This window comes from Alligator mississippiensis, chromosome 1 (assembly GCF_030867095.1).
Source record: "Alligator mississippiensis isolate rAllMis1 chromosome 1, rAllMis1, whole genome shotgun sequence".
In the NCBI taxonomy this organism is placed as follows: domain Eukaryota; kingdom Metazoa; phylum Chordata; order Crocodylia; family Alligatoridae; genus Alligator; species Alligator mississippiensis.
Window position 1 is genome coordinate 286,804,566 of NC_081824.1, and position 26,631 is coordinate 286,831,196.

General features: G+C 44.0%; 1 protein-coding gene across 1 annotated transcript; it reads right to left on the bottom strand.

The window, feature by feature from the left end:
• Positions 1 to 1,475: 1,475 nt before the first annotated feature.
• Positions 1,476 to 25,082, bottom strand: MRPL39 (mitochondrial ribosomal protein L39). The gene is made up of 10 exons (XM_006264130.4): positions 24,936 to 25,082; positions 23,701 to 23,907; positions 20,717 to 20,856; positions 17,353 to 17,452; positions 15,188 to 15,255; positions 13,575 to 13,687; positions 11,264 to 11,329; positions 7,729 to 7,882; positions 6,082 to 6,129; positions 1,476 to 2,689 (listed from the first exon to the last, which is right to left on the bottom strand). Exons 1-10 carry the CDS (start codon positions 24,988 to 24,990, stop codon positions 2,630 to 2,632), a joined length of 1,011 nt encoding a protein of 336 aa, XP_006264192.2. The 5' UTR covers positions 24,991 to 25,082; the 3' UTR covers positions 1,476 to 2,629.
• Between the last annotated feature and the right edge of the window lie 1,549 nt (positions 25,083 to 26,631).

Consider the following 26,631-nt stretch of genomic DNA (forward strand, 5'->3'; position numbering starts at 1 on the left):
GAGCCAATTTTGTCATTAAGATGTCTGAAAAAATGGGGGGGGGGGCGGCAATCTTCAGCCAATCTCAGCCAAAAATTCAGCCAATCTTTAGAAAGTCTAAATAAAGGAGCAAAATTCTCGCACTGCTCTGAACACCACTAAATATGATGAACGGATGTCCTATTGCTGAGATTTTTTTTTACCAAAATCTAGAGGCATAAAAAACAAATAAAGGATGGGTTTATGGCTCTTATATAAGACTATGACCTACACAATCTGGGCTCAGTACAACCTGTGCCTAGGCTTCCTCTGTAACCTTGGGCAGGTCACAGATTGCCAGATTTGAAGAAATATTCATAAATTTGAATTTCATAAATTTGTGGTTGTCCGTGATGAAACACTTTGCTCCAGATCCTATTCCATCTAACACTTTGGTATGAGTGTAGTTGTAATCCAGTTTCATCCTGCCTGTGTCCCTGAAAACACGGTTTATGTTTTGTCTACCTCAGGCACATCTTAAGACAGCATGGAAATATGGAGGGCTTACCTACCTACTTTTTGCGTTTATAGTTCTTCAGGGGCTTGAAGCAAGTAGAATAGGATGACACTTTAGACACCTAATATGTGGCATAGAACCTGGTCCCTTCTATCTGGTTTTTCAGTAAGACTGACGATGTGGCTGCTTTCAAGTAAAGGCACCCTCTAAGGATAGAGAACTGTTGACTTAAAGAAAAAAAACAAAAAACATTACTTTAGATCTGGTAGACAGTTAGAAAACCAGGTATACCTCCTCAACAGAACATAAACTGCTTTAACCAAAACCTTAGGGCTGCTATACACATGCAGTGAGGCTGCTCTGACACACTGTAATTATAGTATATAAGAGCAGAATCCAGCACCACATGCATCCCCATGATGAAAAAATGGCAGCAGGGCACTTTACACTAAATCTTGTTCAAAGTGCCCTACCACAATTTTTCAGCACAGGGATGCTGATACATGTGATGCTCCAGGTGTTTTAAAAAGTGTGGCTCTTGGAGCTGCACTAAACTATAGCGCCCTGTCCCCTGCCTCCTGAAGCATGTCTATAAACACCCATAATTATCTAAACCAAAACAAGGTAACATCCCCTGCTATCTGTAATACTAAACCTGTTCCTTCAGCATGTTCCCCTTTAATACCTAGATAATCAAAGGTGTACTGTATAAAGAAACACTGTCTAAAGTTCTTGGAACCAATTGCTACAGTGTCAGTAAACTTAATAACTAAAAGTGGCAAGGAGGACCGGAATGCATAAATACAGACAGACTTCTTGAAACACGTTTAGGTAGAACTCTGTAAATATGCCACGTAGAAATTATCTACCAGTTTTACCTCAAGTTACTTTATATGTCTATTTGCATGTTTTCTCCTTTTCTGCGCTTTTATACAAAGACTATATATAATGATATTATAATGATTATCAGTGAAAACAGACAGCAATCTAAGAGAAGTAGTTGTAGTTAAATACATTTTATTTAACGGCTACTGCTGTTTTTCCAATTTGTGGTATTACTGTTTATTATGGAAGCAAGGGAAATTTCAAAAATTTACTTAATGGTGAAGACGTAAGTGGGACAGATTTCAACGATTTGCTAAATCAAATAGTGTTACAGTAAACATGACCCAAATTTTTTACGCCCAAGAGAAAGCTCTTTCCAGCAGAACCTCCTTCTGAGTGTATAACCAAATAAGATTAGCAACACAAAATACTATTTATAAAAAATAAGATTCAATAAAGATTCTTCTTAAAATGTGGATGGATTCATGTATAGGAACACTGCCTCAAAAACATTCAACATGATACAGAGATTACTAGTATAATAAAAAAAAATTTTAAAAACCCCACACATGGACCAGTTGACAGTTAAACACCATTCTAAAGCTTTGCTTCCTGCATTATGCAGATAGTCTTTTTAAAAAAGACTCTCAGAAAGTTGATCATGAAAAGAGCATCCAATGCTACTCTCCAGTGTTTTCAGCATGGTATGCATATATGATGCCAGCATTCTGAAGCAGAAAATATTCTGGTAATACTCCATTTGCCTTTGCAAACAAAATTCTGTCTTGACCTACATAGAAGATGTAGGTCTTTCACATTTCACAATGAAATAATTTTTGTGGAAAAATGATGTGGCATTTTGGTACACAGGAAGAGTTACTTCATGGCAGAAAAAAAGAAATATTAATAAAAATTGTCTTTCACATTATTAAATGAACACATCAAATTAAAGCAAATAGACTAGCTCTTGCCAGCAGATAGTTCAGAGATCAGTGTTATTTTCTGTGGATCAGACTTCATGACTCTCAGAATATAGCTATCTATATCTGAGAACATGTAAATAGCACTTATAAGGTCAGAGTTACAACAGGTTCATCATTCATTCCTCACTTTTTTGAAAGTTTAATTCAAACCTGACTAGCTTTAATAAAGGTGAAAAAAAAATCAAAATGACAATAGATTGAGATCTGAAATACTGAAAATCATATTCATCTCTGATTTAATTCCAATGAAGTCAACTGAGTTAAAGGACATCAGCATATGAAACACAAATAAGCAGCGTCAAAAACATTTTAATTTACAAATGGAAAAATAAAAAAATATATTAAACTACTGCATTTTTGCTTCTTCATTCACATCTTTTGCTCCCAGACTTCCCTCTTCAGTGACCTGCAAAACACATTTATTTTTAAAATATAGTTCCATTCTGTCCTAACAGTACATTTTTGCCTTTTGTCATTTTATCAAAGCAAGGATATGTGTCTTTATAATTAAATAATAATAAACCAATTTGAAAATGTTTGTAATCATATAAGAACATGCTGCACGGTTCAGTTCTTAGCATGTTTCATGAAGAGTGGACTCCAGCAGACGCATTATGTTTTTCCACTCTGCTGCTACACAAACAGGCAGAATATTCTTTTTAGGGATCTAAGGGCACGTCTACATGAGACACTTCACTCAAGATTAGAGACAATCACTATGCAGTAATTAGCTCTAATCATAAATAAATTTGCTACCTATAAATACAAGTAGTAAATTTACTCCTGGTTACCTACTGCACAGTAGCACACACATACACAGCTGACCAGGAGCAAATGTGCTACCAGTCAGCTGAGCAACAGGGGGTGGGAGCTGCCTGCTGCCAGGGTAGATTTCACCACTATAGCCCAGGCAGGGACAATGTCCCCCTGCCCCGGCAGCAGGGAGCTCTCACCACCACTTTGCAATTGCGACCATGGAGTGAGGACTGGGAGATTCCTATCTCCCAGCATCGGCCCGCCGACCACAGAGCTGACACTGTGGGAAAGAAGAATCTCCCAACCCAGGCCCTGCAACTGTGAAGCTACGTGTAAGAGAAAAGAATCTCCCATCCCTGGCCCGGCAATCATGGAGCAAAGGCTGGGAGCTCCCTGCTGCTGTCCCTCAGGCTCCAGGGGTGGAGCCCACCCCAGCAGCAGGCATCTCCCAGGGCCAGGGAGTAACAGCCCAGCCCCCACCAGGGGACAGTCGTCTCCTGGCCCCTTCCTCTCTGTCACCCCTGGGTTAGCACCCAGAGGGAGCTCTGGCTGCTTCAGGAGGCCGATGTAGGGCCAGCGGGAGTGGGAGCAGACTGCTGCCATCTGCAACAAATCTGCTCCCACTTCCCTGCATGTGGGCCCCCTAATTTACACTCTAGAGGGTGGGTTTACTCCAGAGTAATTTCCTAATTTAGAGTAAATTAGTAAATTGCTCTAGAGTAAACCCACCCAGGAGCATTTGCACGTGTAGATAAACCCTAATGGTCTGAAACCTTCACTATTAAATCTCCCTCCACATTTAGTTATTCCTAGAAAGTGAAACTATTCATACACATGGTATGTTTCAGTGCGATTCCAACTCCTTTATTCCAAAACACACCTTTTGCATTTATTCAGTCACTTTAAAAGTCTTATACATGCTTTCACTGTTGCCCTTTAATATTATATCCTGAGAATTTCCTAACATTTCCCCCTCCTAGTTACCATATAAATGTTGATTTATTTATTTATTTACAGTTTGGAGCTATTTCCAATAGTTTTCCAACTACTTCAGGGTCATACTAAATGTCCATTTTATATTCCAACTGCCAATTTTAACCTTAAACACTTGGAAAAAAATATATAAAAAGGCTAAGGTACCTGTTACAGGTTATCTTTAAAACATTTTAAGTCTGCAGGATGTTATGCCGTCAAAATTAGAAGAGTCTCAGAGCAGACAGGTTATGGCTTAATGCTGCCTCAGAGCCTCAACTGTGACTTGCTGCTAGAGGGCCTGGCAAGCAGAGGCATTGACAAGAGCCCAGATTCTACCCCCTGATCTTGGGTAGGAAAGGAGGGGGAGAGTAACATGTAGCTCATAGGTGAAGAAACCAGGGGGGCTACAGCTTCCCACATTTGTCAGCCAGCAGGAGCTGTGGGGGTGGGGGAGAAATCTGTTTGAATTAAATGAGCAAGAGGGAGAAGTAAAGAGGAAGGACTTAAAAAATAATCATAATAATAAATTACTTGTTTCACAGAATTAGAATTGGGTCAAGGGTGGGGCCTTAGTTTAGTACTCAGACTAGGGAAGCGCTGAGACCCACCAGGCTCAATGCATGTCACAATGGGGCAGGGCTGAGAGCCTACACATTCAACACATACATCAGGGGTAGGCGATTATTTCAGGCAGAGGGCCGCTTACTGAGTTTTGGCAAGCCATCGAGGGCTGCATGACAGGCAGCCAGGGGCAAGTAAATACTAATTTTCTAAATTTTATAGGGGCCCCACGGGCTGGATAGAATGGCCTGGTGGGCCGCATCGGGCCCCAGGGCCACATTTTACCCACCCCTAACATACATGAACCTGTCCAGATTGCAGCCTCTCTCATAGTTTCCATTCTCTGGTTCATTCTCTTCAGAGAGGCAGGTAGTGGGATTGCTGTTGCTGTTTGCACCAGGGTGCTAGAGGAAGCAGTAAACTTGTGAGCTATACCTGGGTGCTCAGAGAGGTCAAGGTATGCTGGGATCGTACCCGCTGGGGGCAGAAGGGAGTGTTGGCTTGGGGCCAGAACAACTGCCCTGGTCACTAGAGTTCAGGATTGCTGAAAGTTTGCCAATGGAGCAAAGGAATGGGAAGGGCTGAGAACGATGCATCCTGAGATGCTGGAGGAATGAAAAAGGGAGCATTTTAATCTCCCCAGAGAAGACTAACAATACCCTGATGCAACATGGGTAAAAGGGATCAAAGAGAACTCTTGCTTGAATCAGCATAACTTCACAACATTTAGAGTAGCATTTCTCAACCCATGCGTCGCAAGAATATATGAAAGGCTCGCAAATGAACTTTAAAAACTATCAATACAGTTTAAAAAATGGACTCTCCTCTGAAAAAGAAAAACGTGAGAAAAATGTGGCTTTTCCCTTGCAGACTAGCAGAGTTCCAGCCTGCGACAGACTGCTTCCCCCCTACCCCCTTCTCCACACACTGGGTCAGGACCGGCCACTGATGCTTACAAATGGGTTCTGGTACAAAAAAGGTTGAGAACCACTGATTTAGAGGGTACTTAGAACAGGTTAACACCCTTTAACTGGTAAATGGCTCCATTTTAAAGTGCCTTTATGATGATTTAAAAGGTAACCTGTAACACCACCCTAATACAATTAATAAGGTGAGACAATAGTAAGTGCCAACTACGGAGTTGTTTACTAAAAGCTTATTAACAAAGCACACAGATTAAAATATTATTCACACGTTTTCCTGAATTGCATACTAGAGAAATTACAAATACCAATCAAGTTGCACGACCTGTTGCATTACAATCTTTTTTTTTTTTTTTTATGATGCTGACTTCCAAATACTACCAATTTTTCCTTATTACACAGCAATTAGATTCAATTTCTCTATAGATTTTAATGTGTCCTGGATTTTTTTTCCTTAAAACAGTGGCTCTTGTAAAATACTTTCCATCTTTAATTACTTAACATCTATAATATTAAATCAATATATCTTTTCTTTTAAGAAAAATAAATCGACAATACGTATTTAGCTACTACTTAAACTTACCAGTCTCCGAGACCTCTCTAGCAACCTGCGCCATATAACGTGATGAGCCTGGAGAAAGAAAAAAAAAGACAGGAACTAATAGCAACGTCCTTTTGACAAAACTGAAAACCAGCATTCTAGTGACTTGAATAGTTAGTTTGATGCTCCACGTAAAGCAAGTTCATTTTATCACATTTATGGTGAGACCAGTTTCTATCCATTTTTCTCTCTCTTTCACAAGCGCACAAATTGCAATCATGCAACTACTTACATATACAAGTATCCCCAATGAAATCAATGGGGAGTTCAAGCACAAATGTTAAGCAAGTAAACTTTGGTAGGATTAGGCTTTACATTTTTCTGTTACCATCAGCATAAGAGAACAAGCAGGGAATTACAACAGAGATGTAACTACTCTCTGATTAGAGTTTATAGAAATGATTCTCAACCTTTCTAGACCCAGGTACCCCTCATTAGCCTCAAGGCACCCACTTGGAAAATGCCAGCTTTTCACTTGTTTTTTTTGACTACAGAAAAAAAATTGAGCAATTCTCCTGATTCAAAGACCTCAGAAAGACCACAATGTTTTTTAACACTATGGATTCCTATTTGAAATCCCTGCATTTATCTTGTAAACCACAACTGCACACCTAATACCACTGTGTGGAACCCTGCAGTACTCATGAAAGGATCTCAAGACACCCCACGATGCTACAGCACCTCAATTGAGAATCACTGGTTTATACATTTTAACAGGGCTGAATCCAGAATCACATTGTCAGTTATCCACACCACTCACTGTAACTGAAATGTTTAAGTTATCCACTGCTGTTAGACTTACCTGAAAAAAAATCTCAAATTATTTATTTAAAGACTCTGGCTGTCAATGAGGTCAAGGTCTCCTACACTACTCTACTGGTAACTGCAGGAGGAAAACACGATTATACATGAATAAAGGCTAACCCCAAAGTACTAAAGCACTTAGAAAGCTTGGGGACAAGAGGAGAAGAAGAATAAAAAAGGAAAAAGTTTTAAAAATAGAATGTACTTGACACTTCTTCAGCGTATGGCCATACACATGAAGGAACACAGGTTAGAAAACTAACTGATGAAGGCTAAGCAGAGTTTTCCTCTGTAGGCAGAATATTCCATTACTGTCATTACAGGTTTCTACTGCAGGTCACAACTGCAGACAGAATACCTGACTACAAAAAAAATCACTTTTGTAATTCTTCACAACAATTCCTCTGCTCACTTTGGAATGCCATATAAATCTGTATTCTTTAAATCAGAACAATTATCACTTGCCACATTTCAAAAAGAAAGATGAAAAAGAAAAAATATTTATACGTATAAACTTCCAAGAAGTATGTATAAAGTAAGTGCACCGTATTAAAGAAAACAATCCTTTTCTTTAATACTGTAAAATAACATCTAGGATCCTGGATTGTGTTGGAAACAGTTTTGACTTGGTCTCTAACATAGTACCAAGAAACTAGAACCTCGACTCACCTTGAGCAACTATTCTTCCTAGATCTCCAATTCACTAATTGCTGTTCACCACTAAATTTACAGGAAAATAGATACACTGTTCAAACTAAGAATCTGAAAGGCATCTTAAAAGCCCTCTCCTGAGTGAAGAGCACTGGTAAAGAATACATTAGTTACCTTTAAGTGTATTGGCAAAGAAACACCCTGGAACCGTCGTATTAATCCAGATTGGCTGGCCTGAAGATTGTGGGCTGCTGTCACTTGATACTGGAAACAAAAGCTTGTCCTTGGTATGTGTGGGCCTTCAGTAACATCTACGAAGTCACCAAACCTGATCAGAAGCAAATAAAACTTATGATGAATGTATTTTTAATGACATTACAAATATAGCTCCTCTCTTCATTCGTAACCACAGGATATTGCAATAAACCACCTTACAGACCCAAAGAACCAAAGACCAAAAGGTCAAGCAAAATTCAAGTCAAACATCCCACAATGACCACAGAGAGGTGTTTCATTTTTAGCAAGAAATGAGCGTTCTCAGCATCAGAGCAAGAAGGCATACAAGTCTTTGAGTGGTTTGTGGCAGAAAAATAAACAGTGATTCCGCCAGGAAATGCTAGCTTTTTCCAACAGCAACTTTTCTAGAGAGTTAAGTTTTCTAGTGCCATCTGTAAAAAGCCAGTAAGTTATACACAGAGCAGCAAGGGCCCCTAGAGCCTCCAATATACCACAGTCCTCCATTCTTCCCTCCCCCATGTCCAAGGGGGGAGAGAGAGGGACAAAGAATAGCTGACTCCCCAATAGCTCAGCCACTGATCAGCCGATTGATGAGACTGGGAAGGGCAGGCTCTGTCATGGCCACAGCCATGGGTTTTTGCTCATGCATCCTCTCAGACATGGGGACAAGCCCCATCCTACAGCCAGAACATGGGTAAGAATCAGTATTTGGCCACAGGGCCCCCAATTCATGCAGCATGGGTGCCAGCTCGAGGTACTGCCGCACAGGCTGACAGCTAATATTACTGCTCTAAAGTCAGTTCACCCACACATTGCTGAGACACTTTGTAGCACTACAGAAGAACTGCTGTCCATAGCCTATAGCTAGGGACCACTGTAATTCAGGCTCCAGCAGAGGGAAAAGTGGGCTCCCTGCAGGCTCGCCAGAACCAATTTCAGGCATTTTTCAGGGCAGGCCCTCCCATGCTTCTGAATGGCTGAGGGACAGCACGGCAGAGAAGGGGAAGGGGAAACTCCCCTCCACTCTCACATGGCAGCAAAGCAAAGCCGGGCTCACGGGAACCGTGCCGGGCAGGGGCAGGCACCCAGCATGCCTATGTCCAGCCTCTAGGGCAGGGGGGAATTATCTGCTCCGCTCTGGGCAGGGCTTTTAAACTCCCAACTGAAGCAGGGAATCAAACAACCTGATTGGCTTAGCTGTGGCAGGAGCTCAGCCTATACTAGGCTGCCCCTAAAAATGTGGGGCTCCCACCTTGTTTCCGGGGCTCTGCTGCCTTTCTTCTCCATGCTTTGCTTTTTTTTAAAAACGTTTTTCCCTGCCACCCCCTCCCCCAGTTTCAGGCCATTGGTGGCCAAACTGCAGTTTTACAAGACTTTAGGGAAAATGCTAAATTTCGGGATTTCCCCTGAAATCTCCTGAAGCCCGAATTACAGTGATCCCTACCTATAGCTCAGCATTCTTGATACCGAGTAAAAAAAGTACTCTTGAAAACTGCAAGTTTTCCATGTTTGCCCATCCAGAACCTAAGAAATTTGAACTAAAGTCCGGAGAAAAGACTCTTGCTATGTGCCGCTCTGAGTAAAACAGCTCACTTTCATAATAGGAAGTGCAGACCTAAACTCTGCAGGGAAGAGGACCTCCGGCCAGCTCAGGCTGATAAGGAGTGCAAGCTGCAAGCTGTCAGGTACTCCCAGGGCCAGTTAATGGGGAGGTGGCTTGGCAGTGGTATGATAACCCAGATGGGGGCACTAAGCATTTCAAGTCTGAAGTGGCTGTTTGAATTTTTGCTCCAGTTGGATAACAGAGGACTGGGTGAGGCTGTAGGGGTGGAAAAGGAAGCCACATGGGTGCTGAGGGGGGCATGCCAGGTTTCTAGGCCTGCCACGGGCAGGGGCACAAGGCCAAAGAAGGCTGAGGCTCAGAGGGGCCAGAGCCTGACCCTAGGAGTAGGGCAATCAAGGTGGCCTGAAGCTGAGATGGCCAGAGCCTGAGCCCAGAAAGGGTGACGGGAGAGGCCAGGGACCGAAAGGACCAGAGTCTGAGCCCAGGGGGAACAAAAGGGGCAGACAAAGGCCAACAAGAGGCTGAGACTACAAGGCCAGTCCAGAGCCACTGGGCCCAGGCTAACAGTCAACAACCAAAGTAACCTGAAGGCTAAGGCTAAGAAGGCTGAAGCTTATACAGGAAGGCAAATGGTGACCAAGTGACATCTGCAAGGCACAGGTATGGCTCTAGGGGCAGAAGGAAACCACAAATAGCCCTTAAGGTGACTGGAGCCCTGAAGAACTGATGGAGCCAAGGGGGACCCCACTTAGAGCTTGAAGAACAGGACTGGAGGGCAGCTAAGTACAAGAGGCCCCCACTATTCAAAACAGGTTAGGGCTCACTCAGGGACCCTAGGTCAACCTTCCTTCTACAAGAGAAAATAATTCCATCAAGGCATGGCAGGTGAGAGCAAAAGGGAAGCACACCCTGAAGAACCAGAGTGGGGCAGGAGCTGTGCAGTCACCAGGGAGCATCACAGCCACTCCTGGGGCCTTGTCCTGTCACACAGACCAAGAAATATGCCTCCACGCCTATACTTTAAAGATGGCATTTCTTCTTTCATGCGTTAGACAGTTCCTATACAACAAAGAAATGGAAAACCCAAAGAAGAAAGAATATGAAATGAAGAATGCTTGAAGCAAATAATCTCTAGGAAGGTCACTCAAGGCTCCCTTCCCCACTGTGTTCAAGCACTTCTCCCTTATGCTCTACAGGCTTCCTTGGGAAAATATTTTGTCCTGGAATAAACACTACATTAAAAAAAGACATTTCTGCAAAGTCAGTTTTTCCTTGGGAAGCTTCCAGACCAAAGCCACATATGGAAACATTTAGACAAATGGTCTAAATATGCTGCATCCACCTAAGACCTTTGTTATTCACAGTCTACAGTAACACCCAAGAAATATCCTTCACATACTCAAATTCCTACCACTCTTCTGCTTCTTCATCCCCAAGTCTGCTCCATTCTGACCACAGTCTAAACATAACTGCAGCTAATGGAATAAAAGGAGTAAAATTTGCCAAATTGAGATAAGCTGGCAGTTTTAGCAGTAAGTGGATTTTATTTTTGAAGTATTTTTCTTCTACCCCAGTTTAATAAATAAGTACAAATATGTTTAGATCTTCACTATAAAGCTTTGAAAGGTATGGAATTTTTTAGTACTTACCTTCAGTAAATGATCAGTGAAGTCCTACCAGCTTAAAACCTTTCTGATCATTAGAAATCTAATGAGTTCCATAAATTTAAATACCACAATAATGGTGTTGTGGAAGAATCTAAATAGCTAACTGAAACAACACCAGCAGACTGAGTAAAGGAAAGTTTAATTAAAATATGTCTCAATTCACTTATCTTTCTTTCAACTGCCCACAATTTTGGAAAGTAATTAGATCTTCCTGTGAGTCACTATAGACAACTTTGCTCACCTATGTAACTTCACTATTCCTTCAGGGCTTTGTGAAGCTTTCTGTTCTATTATCTCCATTTTGTACCTTAAAGAAACAAGAAAAAAAGCATACTTAAGTATTTACTAAATAAAAATTTACAGACGCAAAGGAGGGAAAACAGTCAAATGGCTTCATATCTTTACAGAAATTTCTAAAGCACCACATGCAAAAACTCAATAATGTCAATGGAAGCCTTTTTATTACGGCATCATTAGGGATCCGGGTTTTCCATTTCCCACAGAAAAAACAGGAAAAATGAAGTTTCCCCTTTAAAACAAGAAAAATATGGAGGGAGCTGGGCAGGGGTAGGGTTATAGCTGGGGCTGCTGCTAAGCCCGAGTGCTGCATGGGGTTTGGGGCCTGGGACTAGAATGTGCAGCTGCAAGGCCTCCAGCGGGGAGTAGGTCAGAGCCACAGGAGTTCTGATTTTCCATGATAAAAAACCCAAAAATCAAATACCAAAATTTATAGGGATTTAGAATTTATTTTATTATAGTGTTTGAGGTACTGGTAGGTTTCCAAATTGCTTTAAAATTGTAAATATATCAATAAAAAATTGTGTTCAATGGATACCTATATACACATATTTTATTTACATATACATACATACACACACACACAAAATGATGTTTCATTTGAATTGCGGATTTGGGGGGTTTTAAATCAGAGAATTTGTGATTTTTAAATCAGAGAAAACAAGGATCTCTGCTCATCGTTCTTAACAACACAACTTTAAGATTACACAAATAGAAATGTGAAAACTTTTGAGGGATGCATTGAAGGAACACAATCTTCTAAAATGCTTGGCTATTATAAGATTATTAATAGCACAGTTTTGTACTGATAGCATTCAGCTTTAAGTACGATTTTGACAAGTTTCACAGAGGATCAACTATAAAAAAAGAATATAATCCATCGATAAAAACAAACCTTTCCAATATTAAGGCCAGAAGGTACCATGACATCACCTATACTGACTTCTTGTGTACAACTGCAACCAGTTTCCCCAGAGCTCAATAACTTGTCTTTGACTAAAGCCTCCCTTCTCAGAAGTCATCCAGTCTTGATTTGAGAACTTTATGAAATGGAGAGTCCACCAATTTCCTTAGTAATTTGTTCCAATGCTTAATCAGTCTCACTGTTAAAAGTGTTGCTTATTTTCTCATTTTAATATTTAATGTAACTTCAATCTCCAGAGTAGCTATTATAGAATCACAGAATATTAGGGTTGGAAGGGACCTCAGGAAGTCATCTAGTCCAACTCACAGCAAGACCATCCCCAACTAGATCATCCCAGCCAAGGCTTTGTCTAGCCAGATGTTAATAACCACCCAGGATGGAGATTCCACAACCTCCGAGTAACTTGTTCCAGTGTTTTACTACTCTCCTAGTGATAACGTTTTTCCTAATATCTAACTTAAACTTCCCTTGCTGCAACTTGAGACCACTGCTCCTTGTTCTGTAATCTGCCACCATTGAGAACAGTCTAGCTCCATCTTCTTAAAACCACCCTTCAGGTAATTAAAGGCTGCTTGCTATTAAATCCCCTCTTAGTCTGCTCTTCTCTAGACTGAAGCTCAATTCCCTCAGCCTCTTCTCAGAAGTCACGTGCCCCAGCCCCCTAACCATTTTCATTGCCCTCCACTGGACTCTCTCTTTTATACCTTTGGCTGCTAAATTTATGGAGACCTTTAATAAACAGAGGCACAGAGAAGTGATATGATCTGCCCAAGATCAAAAAGTAGGTGAGTGGTCAAGCAAGAAATAGAATCACGCTCTACTAAACCACACTGCCTCCAAGATAAATACTGGGATGGAACAGGATATGTGGTTAGTGACCTCTTTAACCAAGGTGAAGTTTAATGATATGCAGTAAAATAGATTACTCAATATACTGACCAAATTTTAAGCTTTCATCTATATCTTGTCAGAAATAATATGCATGTGTTGTGAGGCATGTAATCACTAGTAAGCTGAAGGAAACCTAGAATTAATGAAATGTTTAAAGCCCCAATACTAAATATAAAATCTCAAGCCTGTTCCATTTCTTAAACATCTCTCAGAAGTACATTATAGTACCACCTAGTGTACAAATTGACAGAAAAATGTAGGGACATATACATTTTATATGTACATATATTTATATTTTATACATGGTATAAACTGCTGTACTACAATGAGGTCAGAGCTATACTAATTTACCCAAACAAATAATCAAGCCCACCATATTTCAATCATCACTAGCTTAAAGACTGCATTTCCTTTAGAAATCAATCAGATCTTTACTGACCTGTTATGCCGAAACATTTCTAATGCCACTTTTGCTTCAACATCCAGTATTTCAAATGGCAGATCTTTGTAAATTAGCTTGCATGCTTCTTTTGTAAGAGAATTGAAGGCATTCTTCAAAGCAAAAAATAAGACTGTTACCACTATTCTTCAGCTGCTCTTTAATATGCATTCTATGTATAAGAAACACTATAAGTAACTATACAAATAGTAAAGGACCAGGATAACTACTGTAGATCTATGCAAGAGACAAAGATTTGGGAACAGACTTAAACAAGCTTTCAAATGCAGTGCAGTCTTTTTTTAGGTTACCTGAAAATACTCTGATTACTCACCAGAAGAAGACAACAACGGATTAAAAAGCTTGGTTAAGTCTATCCCAACTATGCAGTTGGTCCAATAAAAATGTATCACTGACAAAAATCCTCTCCCCATATTTCCTAGACCATCATGGCTACAACATCACTCCAACACTACTATTGATCTATACATTCTTACCACAGATGCATTTATCAGTGATGTACCTGACAGTGTTTCCTGGTGATCTCATTATGATTACTTTTAACAGGGCCTGGTTAAATGTCCAGTACAACCAATAGGCAGACAAGGTTCTTTGAGTAAACGGGATTTCTTTTATTAGACCAACCAAGTAGTTGGAAAAAAGTTCTTAGCAAGCTTTCAGGCACAATCACCAGTAATGTACAACCAATGGCCTTCAAGGGTAATTCATCAGGTCCAAGAAAACAAACAAATAACCCCCCTCCCCAAAAAAACCCAGAAATTACTTATTACTCGAGAATTCTCTTTAATGTGAAGTGCCTTAAAGGTTCTTCCAACTTAGTACCTGAACATATTAACATTTAACAATGGCAGGATTTTATATGGTTATTTCATTAATACTTTTCTAGGAACTGATCAGAGTTCTACCTACAAGTGACTTCTACAACAACAGGTTAAGAGAATGGGAAATACCGATAAGACAATCTGTTTGCCCTCTCCAAAAAATAAAACAAAACAAAACAAAACCTTAGCACTCAAGAGTATTTGGCAATAATAAAGAAATTTTTACTGGACTGAGAAGTTGAAGATAGTTGCACCTGTTTTTTAGAATTTTTCAACTTTTAAAGTAAGCAAATTCAAACACAGATTGCATACAAGCAAGACTCGCTTTTGTTAATACTGTCCTCTCTTTCCATATTTATCTACATTTTAACAGACTAGTACCGGCCCAGTGAATTATATTTAATTTCACCTAAAGGCTGCGGGGCCCGATTAAAATGTTATTAGTGGGTCTGAGCGCCTTTGCTAAAAAGTGATACACACAAGCTAACAAAGGGAATTTCACCTGAGTATACTCAGTATTTCTAGGTGGGCACATATTGCCTCCTCCACAGTGGAAGCAAAAAAGTATGCTAACCATACGCATTGATTTTCACAATACTTTACAGGTGCAGAGTTAACCTGCAAAGATCAGATGGCAAGATTAAAAATTTCTGCACTCTCCTGCAATCTTTAGTAAACAAGCCTGCTCCCTTGAAGAAAGGTTCCAGAAGCAAAGAAAGACTAAACTGTACAGTTCTTACAACATGTAAGACGGAAGGAAGCTATGCTTACCTCTGCTGGCTTCCAATCATCAAGTGCACTGTCCAGAACTACATCATAGCAGAAAGCTCCAGAAATCACTGAAGAGGCAATATTAAGGAAAAGAAACAAGAATTATTTGTTTTGCTGCCTGCTGCGCTATTCTGAAGGTATCTGAGTATACACATCGCGCTGAACCACTTTCCTGCCTGCTGTACCACTCTGAGGGTACCTGAGTGTGCGTGCCCCTCTCCCCTGAGCATCCTGCAGCCCGGCTGCCCTGGCATTTGGGATGGATAACTATTATGGCATTTTTATCTATGTACTATTTTACTCTTTATACAGTATGTTATACTGTAATGTACTGTACACTAATTCTTGAAAATTTGCACTACAAGTATGGTGCTGTCTTCATCGAGTATAACTGTCAGATAATCAGAATTTTTAGATAAATAGCACCCCACCATTCCCCACTCATGCCAGATAACAGAGATTTTACTGTGGTACATGAATATACAACAGCCAGTGTAAGACTGTTTCTGTCACAGAAATATAACAAGGGTTGCAAAATGAAATTTGTTGATTAGAGCTGGAGTGTTTGGGTTTTATAAAAATCAAACCACAGATTATGAATGCATCTTGAAATAAGTTGCCATGGCAATATCGATAGATCAATGCTAAGGATATTATCATTTTTGTAACAGTGTCTGCATAAATACTATGGTCTGCACCAACTCTCCCAAAGTTGCACCAAGTGTCCAATATTTCCTATGGAATGTGTTCAACCCTTTTTCTCCCTCAAAGTATAAGACCCAAACTAAGACCCTCTCCTACTTTGGAGCATTTTTGTACTTGCCATTTGTAAAGAGGATCTTATTGCTTAGGTGTGCCAGTCAAACAGCATATAACTGCAAAGTTATTTATTTATCCACAGAGGCGGTATCATAGTTAGCAGCAACACAAGATGCCAACTTTACCATTGTACCAAAGCAGGATACAGCAGGGTTTCCATATCCACTTATTCTATCCCCACATATTCACAATCCTTGACTTCTGAAGAATAGTGAAGAATTGTCAGCTGGTGTCATGTTATGAAGTGTAAAACATGACAAGCCACAGCTTTATGGCTAGATACCTAGTCATGCATCCAAATGTTTTCAGGCTTCACTACATAAGTAACCTCTCCTAAAGTTCTTATTTTCTTTCCTTACCACTAAAGGTCTCATCTTTAAGTTTTTTCAGTTTAAAATCCTAAAAATCCAGACTACATCGGAATAGAAATTGACACTAAACCTTCCTATTACACTTCTTTATTGCAACTGTTTCCTTGTATAATTTAAATTTGTTATATATTGTGGGTCTCAAGTAAACTACCAGGTAATACAGGCAAGAAATACTAGAGAACATGTAGAAACATCAGTTCTTCCTACTTCATGCTGGCTATTCATCAGGTAAAATTCAAGGACTGCAAAGCCTTAGCTGGACTGAGATCAAGTTCTCTCAGAGACCACCCTTCTCAGCACTGAAAGAAGACCTGCATTCACTAAGTCTCCTTGAACTGAAAGAGGCCAAGATATGCCTTGTATTAACCTGGGTTACTATCCTCTTAATGGAGGACTCAGAGCTGTAGAGCCTTCTGCAAGCAGCAATTAAGGTGCACAGAATCTTGTAAGCATCAGAACAGCAGAGACTCCCTATGCCTGAAGAAAGGTGATTTACGCCTGAAAGCTTGCTAAGAACTTTTTTCCAACTACTCAGTTGGTCTAATAAAAGATATCACATCTACTCAAAGACCCTTGCCTGCCTATTGTCAGCATCAGGGCATTATGCAAGACCACGTTTTCAAGAAAGCACTTTGCATGGATTTCAGAAATGCTCAGCCTTAATCTAACTATTCCCATTCCCACTGTTTACTAATGTATCACCCCACCTTCATTGGCTGTTTAACACTTGAAGGGATAAATTTGAGAGGGAAGAAAGTGGCAATAAAATTCTGATCCCTGTGTAGGTATTGCTTTGAATTTAAATTGCATGCATAGAGCACTATGTATTACAAGGAGACATTTTAGAAATGTATGAACAGTACTTGCTCCAATAAGTAGGAAGAGGAGTGCCTAGCTGTGCCACAGTACTAGTTCCCAAATATTCCCCATAACACAGCCTAAATACGCATGTCATCTGTAAAACCTATACATCACCTGGCACTTCTGGAGCTCTGACCAGACTCACTGAGTATTCATCTTTGAATGCTTGCTTTAGCACACATGCCATGATCATGGCACAGGAGCGCCAATAGGCCTGTAAAGAGAATTTCAAACATAAGTTTAACTATACCAATACCACTAATCCATGCAGATTTTAATTCAGATGTTGATATAAACAGAAGGTCTTCATTGACACTTGCATTTCTAATGAAGATTTGTGTATTCATATTAATATTTGCATACTGCATTAAAGTTCTTAATTAGGGATTCACCAATATATCGGCTGGCTATCAGATCAGCAACAATAAAAGGAGAAATGACATTATCAGCCATTGGCTTTTTTTGGTCATTGTAGCTGATAATTATAGCCATGTGCCCAGAGCACCCTGGTGAGCACAGTCCAGTCCCTGTGGCCCACCGCTAGCCCAAGACCACAGCAGGCTACAGGTCTGGGCAAGCACTGGGAGGGGGAAGAGGGCACTGGGGAGTGGTCACAGGGCATCACACTCAACAACAAAGGGACTGTTACTGGTTTCTGCTGCTGCTACCAAGGCAATATCGTGTGCCCAGCAAGGGCCTGAGCTCCGAGGCTGCTGTGGAGACATTGGGCTATGTGTGTGGGTGGGGTAAGGTGCCATTGCAAGGGGCATTCCAAGTCCACTGGGCACCTTTGCAAAACCAGCTTCTCCCCAGCAGCCATAGGAGCTCAGCTATGCAGGGCCCAGTACCGGGCATTGAGGCAGCGGTGCGTTTCGAGGCTCCAAATGAGCCTGGCGCTGCTGTCCACACAAGTGTCTGCCTGCCCACCCAAGATGGCAGCATGGGCTGCACGGAGTGAGGGGCTACAGGTAACGTTGGCGAAACAGAGGCACTGCTGAGTGGCACAATAGGAGGTATTATATGTATAACTTTATTATCTTCAGGCCTAGCAAGACAAGTTTAAAATATTCCAAAGCAAGGATCAAACTGCATTAGCACACAGTGACTTGCCAAGATGATATTTTGCCCTGGTGAGTGAATGCTCTGCTCCTGAATACACTTTTATTCAGAAACAGTTAAAACAGTAACCCTAAAGTTTTCAAGTTTAGCTTCAAAACATACTGTACTTGGTGTGGGTCCCACACCAGCTGGAGCTGCCTCCAGATCAGGTATGCTGGTGAGAGAGGAAGGGGAAAGAATGGGGGTGTCCATAGGCCCTACCCAGACCACAGACCAACCCCATGCCACTCATTTGGCCCTGCACTACATCATCTTTTTAAAGGCAGAAGAAGGACTAACCCAGTTCAGCTCCTCTTTAGTCATTACATTTTTTTTTTTTACTGAAGTTTACATTTTTAGTCAGTGACAGCATTATCATTTTTTATTGCGCTGAACAAATAACATTCCTCACCTGCCTCACTGTGGAAATGTATATGGCAAATGCTATTCAAGTCCTTTTATATGTAAATTAAACAGAGAAGAGTTTTGGGATGTAGATAGCAATATTATAGCGGTATCAAATGATACCAGCATAAGGCATTATGACATAACTCCTGCATCTCCCTTTAGTTAAGCAATAACAAAACCATTTTAACTAGGGGTACACCAATAGAGATTTTGGGGGCCGATATTAATAGCTGATATTTAAGGAGGCATATCGGCTGATACCGATCCAATATCTGATACAGCTGCCTCCAGGTGGTAAGTCTGGTGTGGTGAAAGGGGAGGGAAGGGGCGTGGGGGGCCAGATCAACGCCCCCGTGGTGAGGGAGGGGGTAGGCACTGCCCAGCGGGGGGGGGGGGGGGGGGGGGGGGGGGGGGGGCGCACAGAGAACATGCATGCACAGGACACAGAGGCACGACTCATGGGGTGGGGGCAGCTCCTGGCACTGCTTGCACCCCAGGAGGACAGGGACAGGCATGTGCCCCCAGATCTGGATGGCACGGGGCAGGGGGCAACAGCAGGGCAGAGCCAGAGCCAGAACTGTGCAGGGCTCTTCTTGCCGGGGGCTGGGCTTGGAGCAGGCTCCGCCAGCACTAGGAGGAGACTGCAGCCACCCCAAATTTCACCACAGCTCCACTCCCAGCCCTGTGCCACTGCCCGGCACAGCCCCAGCTGAACATCCTGCCTCCACCCAAGCACTGGGAAAAGCTGGACTGCACCAGGTGATGGTGCAGGGCTGGCAGCGGAGCTGTGGTGAAATCTGGGATGGCTGCAGCCTCCTCGCAGCGTTACCGCAGCCCGCTCTGAGCCCAGCACCCGGTGAGAAAAGCTGCACAGCGCCATCTCCAGCTCCACCGCGCACCTGCAGCCCACCCTGCCCAGATCTGGGGCCACACGCCCCTGTCCCCCCTCCCAGGATGCAAGCAGCAGCAGGAGCCACCCCCACCCCACGAGCTGCGCCTCCGTCCCGCACCCCCCACCCTGCCCCGGCTGGGCAGCACCTGCCCCTGCCCCCCCACACCCCTTGTCTGCCCCCTCCCCTTCTGCTTACCAGCTGGAGGCTGCAGACTTACCGTTTATCAGCCAAGTTATCGGCCTCATAGGACTGATATCTGATATAGACAATTTGTTTCCAATCGGTACCGATCCGATATCGGACCAATGTATTTGTGCACCTCTAATTTTAACTTCAGCTCTGAATAAAACAGAGTTAAATGTTAATGGCATAGTTCATTCATATCACAAGGATATACAGATATAAGTTACGCTGTAACAGCGAGCCTCTCCACTTTCAAAGCAGTTGAAAGTTAATTCTCCCCAAAGTCTAAAACCCACCAAGAAAAAGAATCCAGAGCACCATTCCAGTCTTTTGTGTAGTCACTTCCTGTATCTTGTCTTATACTTAAGTATATTTAAGGCAGAAGCCAGCTTTCTATTCAGCACCTGAAAGAATGGAATTCTACTCCCCAACTGGGGTTCCTACATGCTACGACAATACATATCAAAGGAAAAAACAAACTAACAAAAGTTGTATTAAAAGGCAGGATTTTACTCTTCATTCTTATAAACCAAGGAGAAAATAAATAAACCAAGGGGAAAACAAATAAATGGATCTCGCATACACAAAATCATATAAATATGTGGCAGGAAGGAATAAAAAAATTTTGCCTCAATGCAAAGGTGATGAACTAAATAGAAGTATACCATGATGATTGTTTTTCTAACCTGCTATTTTAAATCTGCGAAAGAGGTTTCCACAACATCCTTTGTTAGCCTGTTCTACTCATTGCCCTTCTGGTTAGACAATTTGGGCCCTACATTTCTATTTCATTGATGCAATTACTTCTCGTTCATCTCTCAGCAGACACCGGTAGGATTTAAAACACAGATTATGAAAGAAAAAAAAAATCAGAGAAAAATAAGATAGTCACTTACCTTATTCACTTCTTCTGGATTTTCATCTTTGAAAGTAAGAAACTGAATTTCACATGATTTAGTTAAGGGCCGATACATGTCCCAGACCTCTCCATCCACAAGTGCCAATACTGATTTTTTGCAATGCCATTCACTTAAGTCTAAAAAAAGCAAATGAATCCCCATGAAATTACCAGCCTTCCTCCAAGATGGCCAAAGTTTCAAATTTTGAAAACATGCAAATTTCACCTCCATGTAGGTAAGTGATCTTTAATAGATCCTGCAGATATTAAGCAACTGCTTATTAAACTCCTACTATTTTAAACATGAAAAACTAAAATATTCTGTATATAAAAAAGTCTAGATTAGGGTTCTCAACCTTCATCTTGTGAGGCTATGTCATCTGACCTCCCCACAGGTCTGAATATTTGGTGGCAGGGGGGTCATGGCAGCATTAATGTAGCTCCCCTGCTGCCAAATTTCTAGACCCATGGGCTGGATGATGTGGCCCTACATGCTAGATTGTGCCAGTGTGCAGCAGGTCCTGGCACACACAATCAAGCTGGCAATTGGTTGCATCCAGCCCGCAATATCAGACCACATGTGGTGTTAGGCCGATGCACAGCATGCCAGATCCTAGCCATGGACCGACTCCACATGCCAGATCCAACCCATGGATTGGCCTTGCAACACTCACGTGGCCTATGGGGCCAGAAGGCTGAACACCACTGCCCTAGGGGTACCCAACCTTCTGGCCCCACAGGCTAGAAGAGTGGTATGGGGCTGGTTCACTGGCTGAATCTCACAAAGGATCGGGGCACGGGATCAATTTGCCAGCCCAAACCCATGCATAAGGATCAGCCCCACGCCAGCACAATCTGACATGTGGGCCCATGGTATCCAACTCATGGGGCCCCCCCACCCACAGAGCTGGAAAACTGGCAACAGAGGAGTGACAAATAACACTGCCACTGCTCCCCTGACCCCAGACTTCCCCGCAGGCTGGATGACATAGCTCTGCAGGACAGATCTGGCCTACAGACCCAGGGTTGAACACTAGGCTTCTGCAAATAAGGAAGTATTTGGATTCAGATTCGGCTGATTCGGAGGACAGTGATTCAATTCAGAGTTTCGGATCACAGTCCTGAATCGATTCTTCCAAAACTGATTGGCCAAATCAGCACTGATTCAGAGAGATTCCAATCAGCAGGGGAGAGGCAGGCACAACCGGGAGGCTACAGCTTCTCCCGCGGCTCCTCCAGCTGTGCCTGCCTTTCCCTGGATGGGGGGAGCTGCGGGAGAAGCCCCCACAGCTGCCCTGCTCGGCCCTATCCCCCACCCAGCCCAGCCTAGTCCCAGCACTTAAAAAAAAAAAAAAAAAGCCCCACAACTCACCAACGACAGCAGGGGCTCTGGGGCCTCCTGGCAGAGCCCTCCCCCATGCATCCCCTGCTCCCTGATCACCCCCCTCCTGCCCAGCCCTGGCCCCAATGGCCCCCCTGCCCAGCCCCAGCAGCCCGGGATTAAAAAAAAAACAAAACACACACACACAAAAAACAACGTACTCACTGGCAGTAGCAGTAGGGGCTCTGAGGCCATGTGGCAGAGCCCCCCCACACAGCCCCCACTCTCCAATCCCCCCCCTTTCCACCCCCGCATACTGGCACTTCAAAAAAAATTAATAAAAAAGCCCCGCACTCCCTGGCTCAGGCAACAGCAACTGGGGCCACTGGGTTGCTTGTGGCAGAGCGCCCCCTGCCTGGCACTGGTGCGGCAGCTGCCCCATGCCACAGATGCAGCCTGGCTCGGCAGGACACTGCACGCTGTCTGGAAGCTAGGGCTGTGCTGCGCACGGCTGAGCTCCGGCTTACACAGAGCTGCCCTACCTCTAAGACAGCGTGCGGTACGCTGCTGAGCCACGCTGCACCCGTGCCAAGGGGCAGCTGCCACACGGATCCAAAGCAGAGGGGCAATCCCCACTGCCCTGCTTCTGCATGGGGGGGGGGGCTCTGCCATGAGCCCTCAGAAGCCCCGATAGCCCTGCACTCACCAGCTCTGGCAGCAGTGTTTTTTTTGTTTGTTTCTTTGGGGTTTTTTTAAGTGCCAGGAGGCTGGGGCCAGGTGGGGCAGCCATGGGGGCTTCTCCCACAGCTCCTCCAGCTGTGCCTACCTCTGCGCCAGTGGGGAGAGCTGCAGGGGTTCTGCCCTGCTGTCACTTGCCCAGCCAGCACAGAAGGGGCACAGTTTAGGCATGGCTCGCTCCGGGCAGCAGCAGGGCACAGCCTTCACTCCAAGCACTGCTGCACCCCCATCAGAGCTGGGAGTGGGGGCTGTGCTCTGCCACCGCTTGCCATCTGATACAGGAGACACAGGATGCGGGTGTGGCAGCACTGGGAGTGGAGGCTCTGCCCTGCTGCCAGCTTGCCCCCTTCCACCTGGAGCAACCCGCACTCACATCCCGCCCCACTCTGCCCTTGCTGGGCAAGCAGCAGCAGGGCAGAGTCCCTGCTTCCAACACTGCCATGCCCACATCCCACGCCCCCCTCTCTGATTAATGTGCCCCCATACCCAGCTGGGCAGCTTGTCCCAGCCCCAATCCCTCCCTCCCCAACACCTCTTCCTTCTCCCTTCCCCCAACCCCAACAGACTTACCAGCTGGAGGCAGCTGTCAGCTGCCTATTTAGTCTATGGCCAAATCTGTAAAGTGGCCAAATCTTTTCCAAATCGATTCAGATGCTTCAAATAGACTCAGAGCTTTTACTTGGTCTCCCGATTCGGTTCGGAGATTCAGTACCCAAACCAGGCCAAATCCCCTCCGAATCAAATCAGCTACCAAAGTTTCACACAGCCCTATTGAACACCTCAGGCTAATATCATTATCTGTACCTTTATAACAGCTTCAGTGAGTTTTAATACCTCTCAAATTGAACACTAAGTACGTTCATCAACGGTGTAATTCTGATACTCACGGGAACAGCCATAGCTTTTTTATTTCATTTACTTACGCATAGCACAATTGTATGGCGTGGACAAACCCTTGTTCATTACAAACAAAGTGCCAGGGTGAGATTTTCCAACATATTTTACTTCAATCTTCTCAATTCGTGGATACAGAGCCAACTGTCTCTCTTTCTCTTTGTTAAAGAGTTCATTGCGCATCTGAATAATCTCAGCAGAAGACAACGGAGAAACAGGCATCATTGAAACAAACCCTGGCAAAACAAGTTAACTGGTTAAGTAACATATAGCTTTCCAAGACTTCTTATAAATAGATTATAAGGTATTTAGCTTCCTCAATTAAAAAAAAAAAACTTGTGAGCTTGAGCTACAAATCCAACGAACTTTTCTCGATTTATACTGCAATGGCACTAATTTTCAGTTTGCTTTTACCATTTGTAACAATTCCTCGTACAGGATAACCTCATAAATCCAGATACCAAAAATCTGGAATTATCAAAAAATTGGCACATCCTCCCCTGCCACTCTGAGATCGGCCGCCACTTCTCCCCATCCCCCTGGGCATGGATGGCTTGCAAGCGGTAGCTGCAACCACCATTCACCACCCTGCGCCGCCGCAACAGTTTAAAAAATACAGCATTTTCAAATTTCTGGCAAGTGCTCAGTCCCGAGCAAGCCAGATCTACGGGGTTATACTGTATTGCAAAATGCCCCAGGTGAACATTCAAAAGTTCAAACATTTAAAGAATGTGTTTTGTATTCTTTAAATGCAAAGGTTCATCAGAGAGCTAATGGCTTGCTTGAAAGAGAACAAGATCCCAAGCACCATTTGCTTAACTACACAATGTGCATTAAAAAAGGATGACACAGGAGCCTGGAGGGGAAGTGAATGAAAATAGCTAGTAAAAAGATGAGTGTTAAGTTAGGAGTCACTAAAACTCACTCAATTAAGTGAGTTTTAAGCAGCTGTTTTCCAAACTACCCTGAAGTATGAGGCACACGCAAACACGTGCGCGCGCGCGCGCGCGCGCGCACACACACACACACACACACACACACACGCCCCTGCGCAAACCCCTATGTACACCCACACACCCCCATCGACGCTACCCCGTACCCCCCTGCACACTCACTCACGTCCCTACCCGCCCCACCCCCCGGCCACACACGCGGACGAGACACCCCCGGGGAGGGGGGAGGACATGGAAGGGGCGCATGCGCACTGCACCCCCCCCCCAGGGTGCAGGACCCCGCAGGGGAGGGGGGGGGGGGTCCCACTCACTGCAGCCGGTAGCGCGTGCCGCCGCCAGGCCGCAGAGAGCCCAGCGCGCAGCCATGGCCCAGCCGGCGCTTCCGGGCGGTGCAGCCGCCTCCGCAGCTCCCAGGAACACGGGCGGCGTAGTGGTTCCGGCGTTGCCGGCTGGGGACTGCTACGTCACCGCCCGCGCGCTGCGGGCCCCGCCCTGACGTGACGCGAGGGCAAGCTCCGACGGCGTTTCGCCGGTTACGTTATCCCCTCCCCTGGGATCTTGGCCAGAGCCTACGTCACGGGCCTGGCATGGCCACTAACCCCGCCTCTTTGTCCTCGGGGGCCGAGCCTGGGACTTGAGGTGCTGCGCTCCAGTGGCAGTTTTGGTAACTCTCATGATTTTGGGGGTTCTTTAAGTCTGTGTTTCGGGATTGTGAAAACCTTACTTCTTTCTTTTATATGTATATGTGTATGTATACAAACACACACACGCAAATATAATTATATATAAAAGTAAGCTACGTTTTTCACATTCCCAGAGCACAGACTTTAAGAACAATGCCAAAATCATGAGAGTTGACAACACTGCCACTGGGCATGAGAGTAGCATGCCCCATGGGGCAGTTCTGATGCCACCCCGGTGGGGCACAGCTGCGGCTGCCCCAGGGCCACAGCTTTGGTGGTGTGTGCCAGGGGCAGCGTTAGTTGCCACTCCCCTTCTATCCAGTGTTTGGACCCATGGGGAGTCTGGTGGACCCCACGATGTGGCCCTGCCTCATACTACGTGGGCACTTTAGGCTGGCACGCAGGGTTGCTCCACAGCCAGATTACACCTCCATGCCTAGGCTGTGCTGGATCTGGACAACTAACCAACCCCATGCACAGGTTCTGGCTTGCTGGCCATGCCTGTGCCACTCATCTGGCCCACAGGGCCAGAGAGGTTGAGCAGAGGCCCGCGGGGCCAGAGAGACGAGGTCTTATCCAGCGAGGTCTAAAATCTAATCCAAGCCACTTCCAGCCCTAAAACAGCAAGCCCCAAAATGCAGGCATTCTGCCTGACCTTGCCCCTTCTCCCTCTAATCCAGCTTTTGTTTCCTCTCCGACTCTAGACTTAGTGTGCCTGCCACTTCAGAGTAAATTCAAAAGGCCTCGTCAATATATAAAACAGTTAAAAGACCTAGCATTGCATCATCTCACTGCTACGTGTAAGGCCTCGCATTGTGCCACATATTTGACTTTATGCCATGAGACAACATCAGTGCATTGCCATGCTGTGTCTCAACGTTTTGAAACACCAATGAAATCAGGGCTCATTTTGGGAGCAGAAGCCTGTGAATATATCAGAAGTGTCTCGTGAATTTCTGCCCAGCAAATGTTCCCACTTTCACTTCTCCCTTTCTCTCAATTCGTACCCTGTGGGTGGGAAGAAGGAAGGAGTCACTTTTAACCAGTCAAGTGAAGCACACATAATTGTGCCATCCAAACAGCCCCTTTTATCCTCATGTAGGGGGAGGGAGAGGAGGCTCTTTAAATTTAGTCGCATAACTTTGATATACATGGGTTGCTGAGGGGCCTGCAGGGCCAGAGGGTGGGTCATTCAGGCAGGCATAACTCTTTCGTGCCAGCTTCTAGATTCCTGGCATTTCCACGTGTTCATAACAGCTGTTCATCATGTTTATATTGACCAAGGATGGCTTGATATAAGAGGCAATAGTTGCAATATAAGCAG

What these genes read in the sequence shown, in the direction of transcription:
- MRPL39 (XM_006264130.4), bottom strand. Translation starts at nt 24,990, where the DNA reads ATGGCTGCGCGCTGGGCTCTCTGCGGCCTGGCGGCGGCACGCGCTACC. An exon ending in ATCCAGAAGAAGTGAATAAG is followed by an intron (nt 17,453 to 20,716) that starts GTAAGTGACTAT and finishes TTCTCTTTACAG; the next exon opens with GCCTATTGGCGCTCCTGTGC. An exon ending in ATGATTGGAAGCCAGCAGAG is followed by an intron (nt 13,688 to 15,187) that starts GTAAGCATAGCT and finishes TTTGCTTTGAAG; the next exon opens with AATGCCTTCAATTCTCTTAC.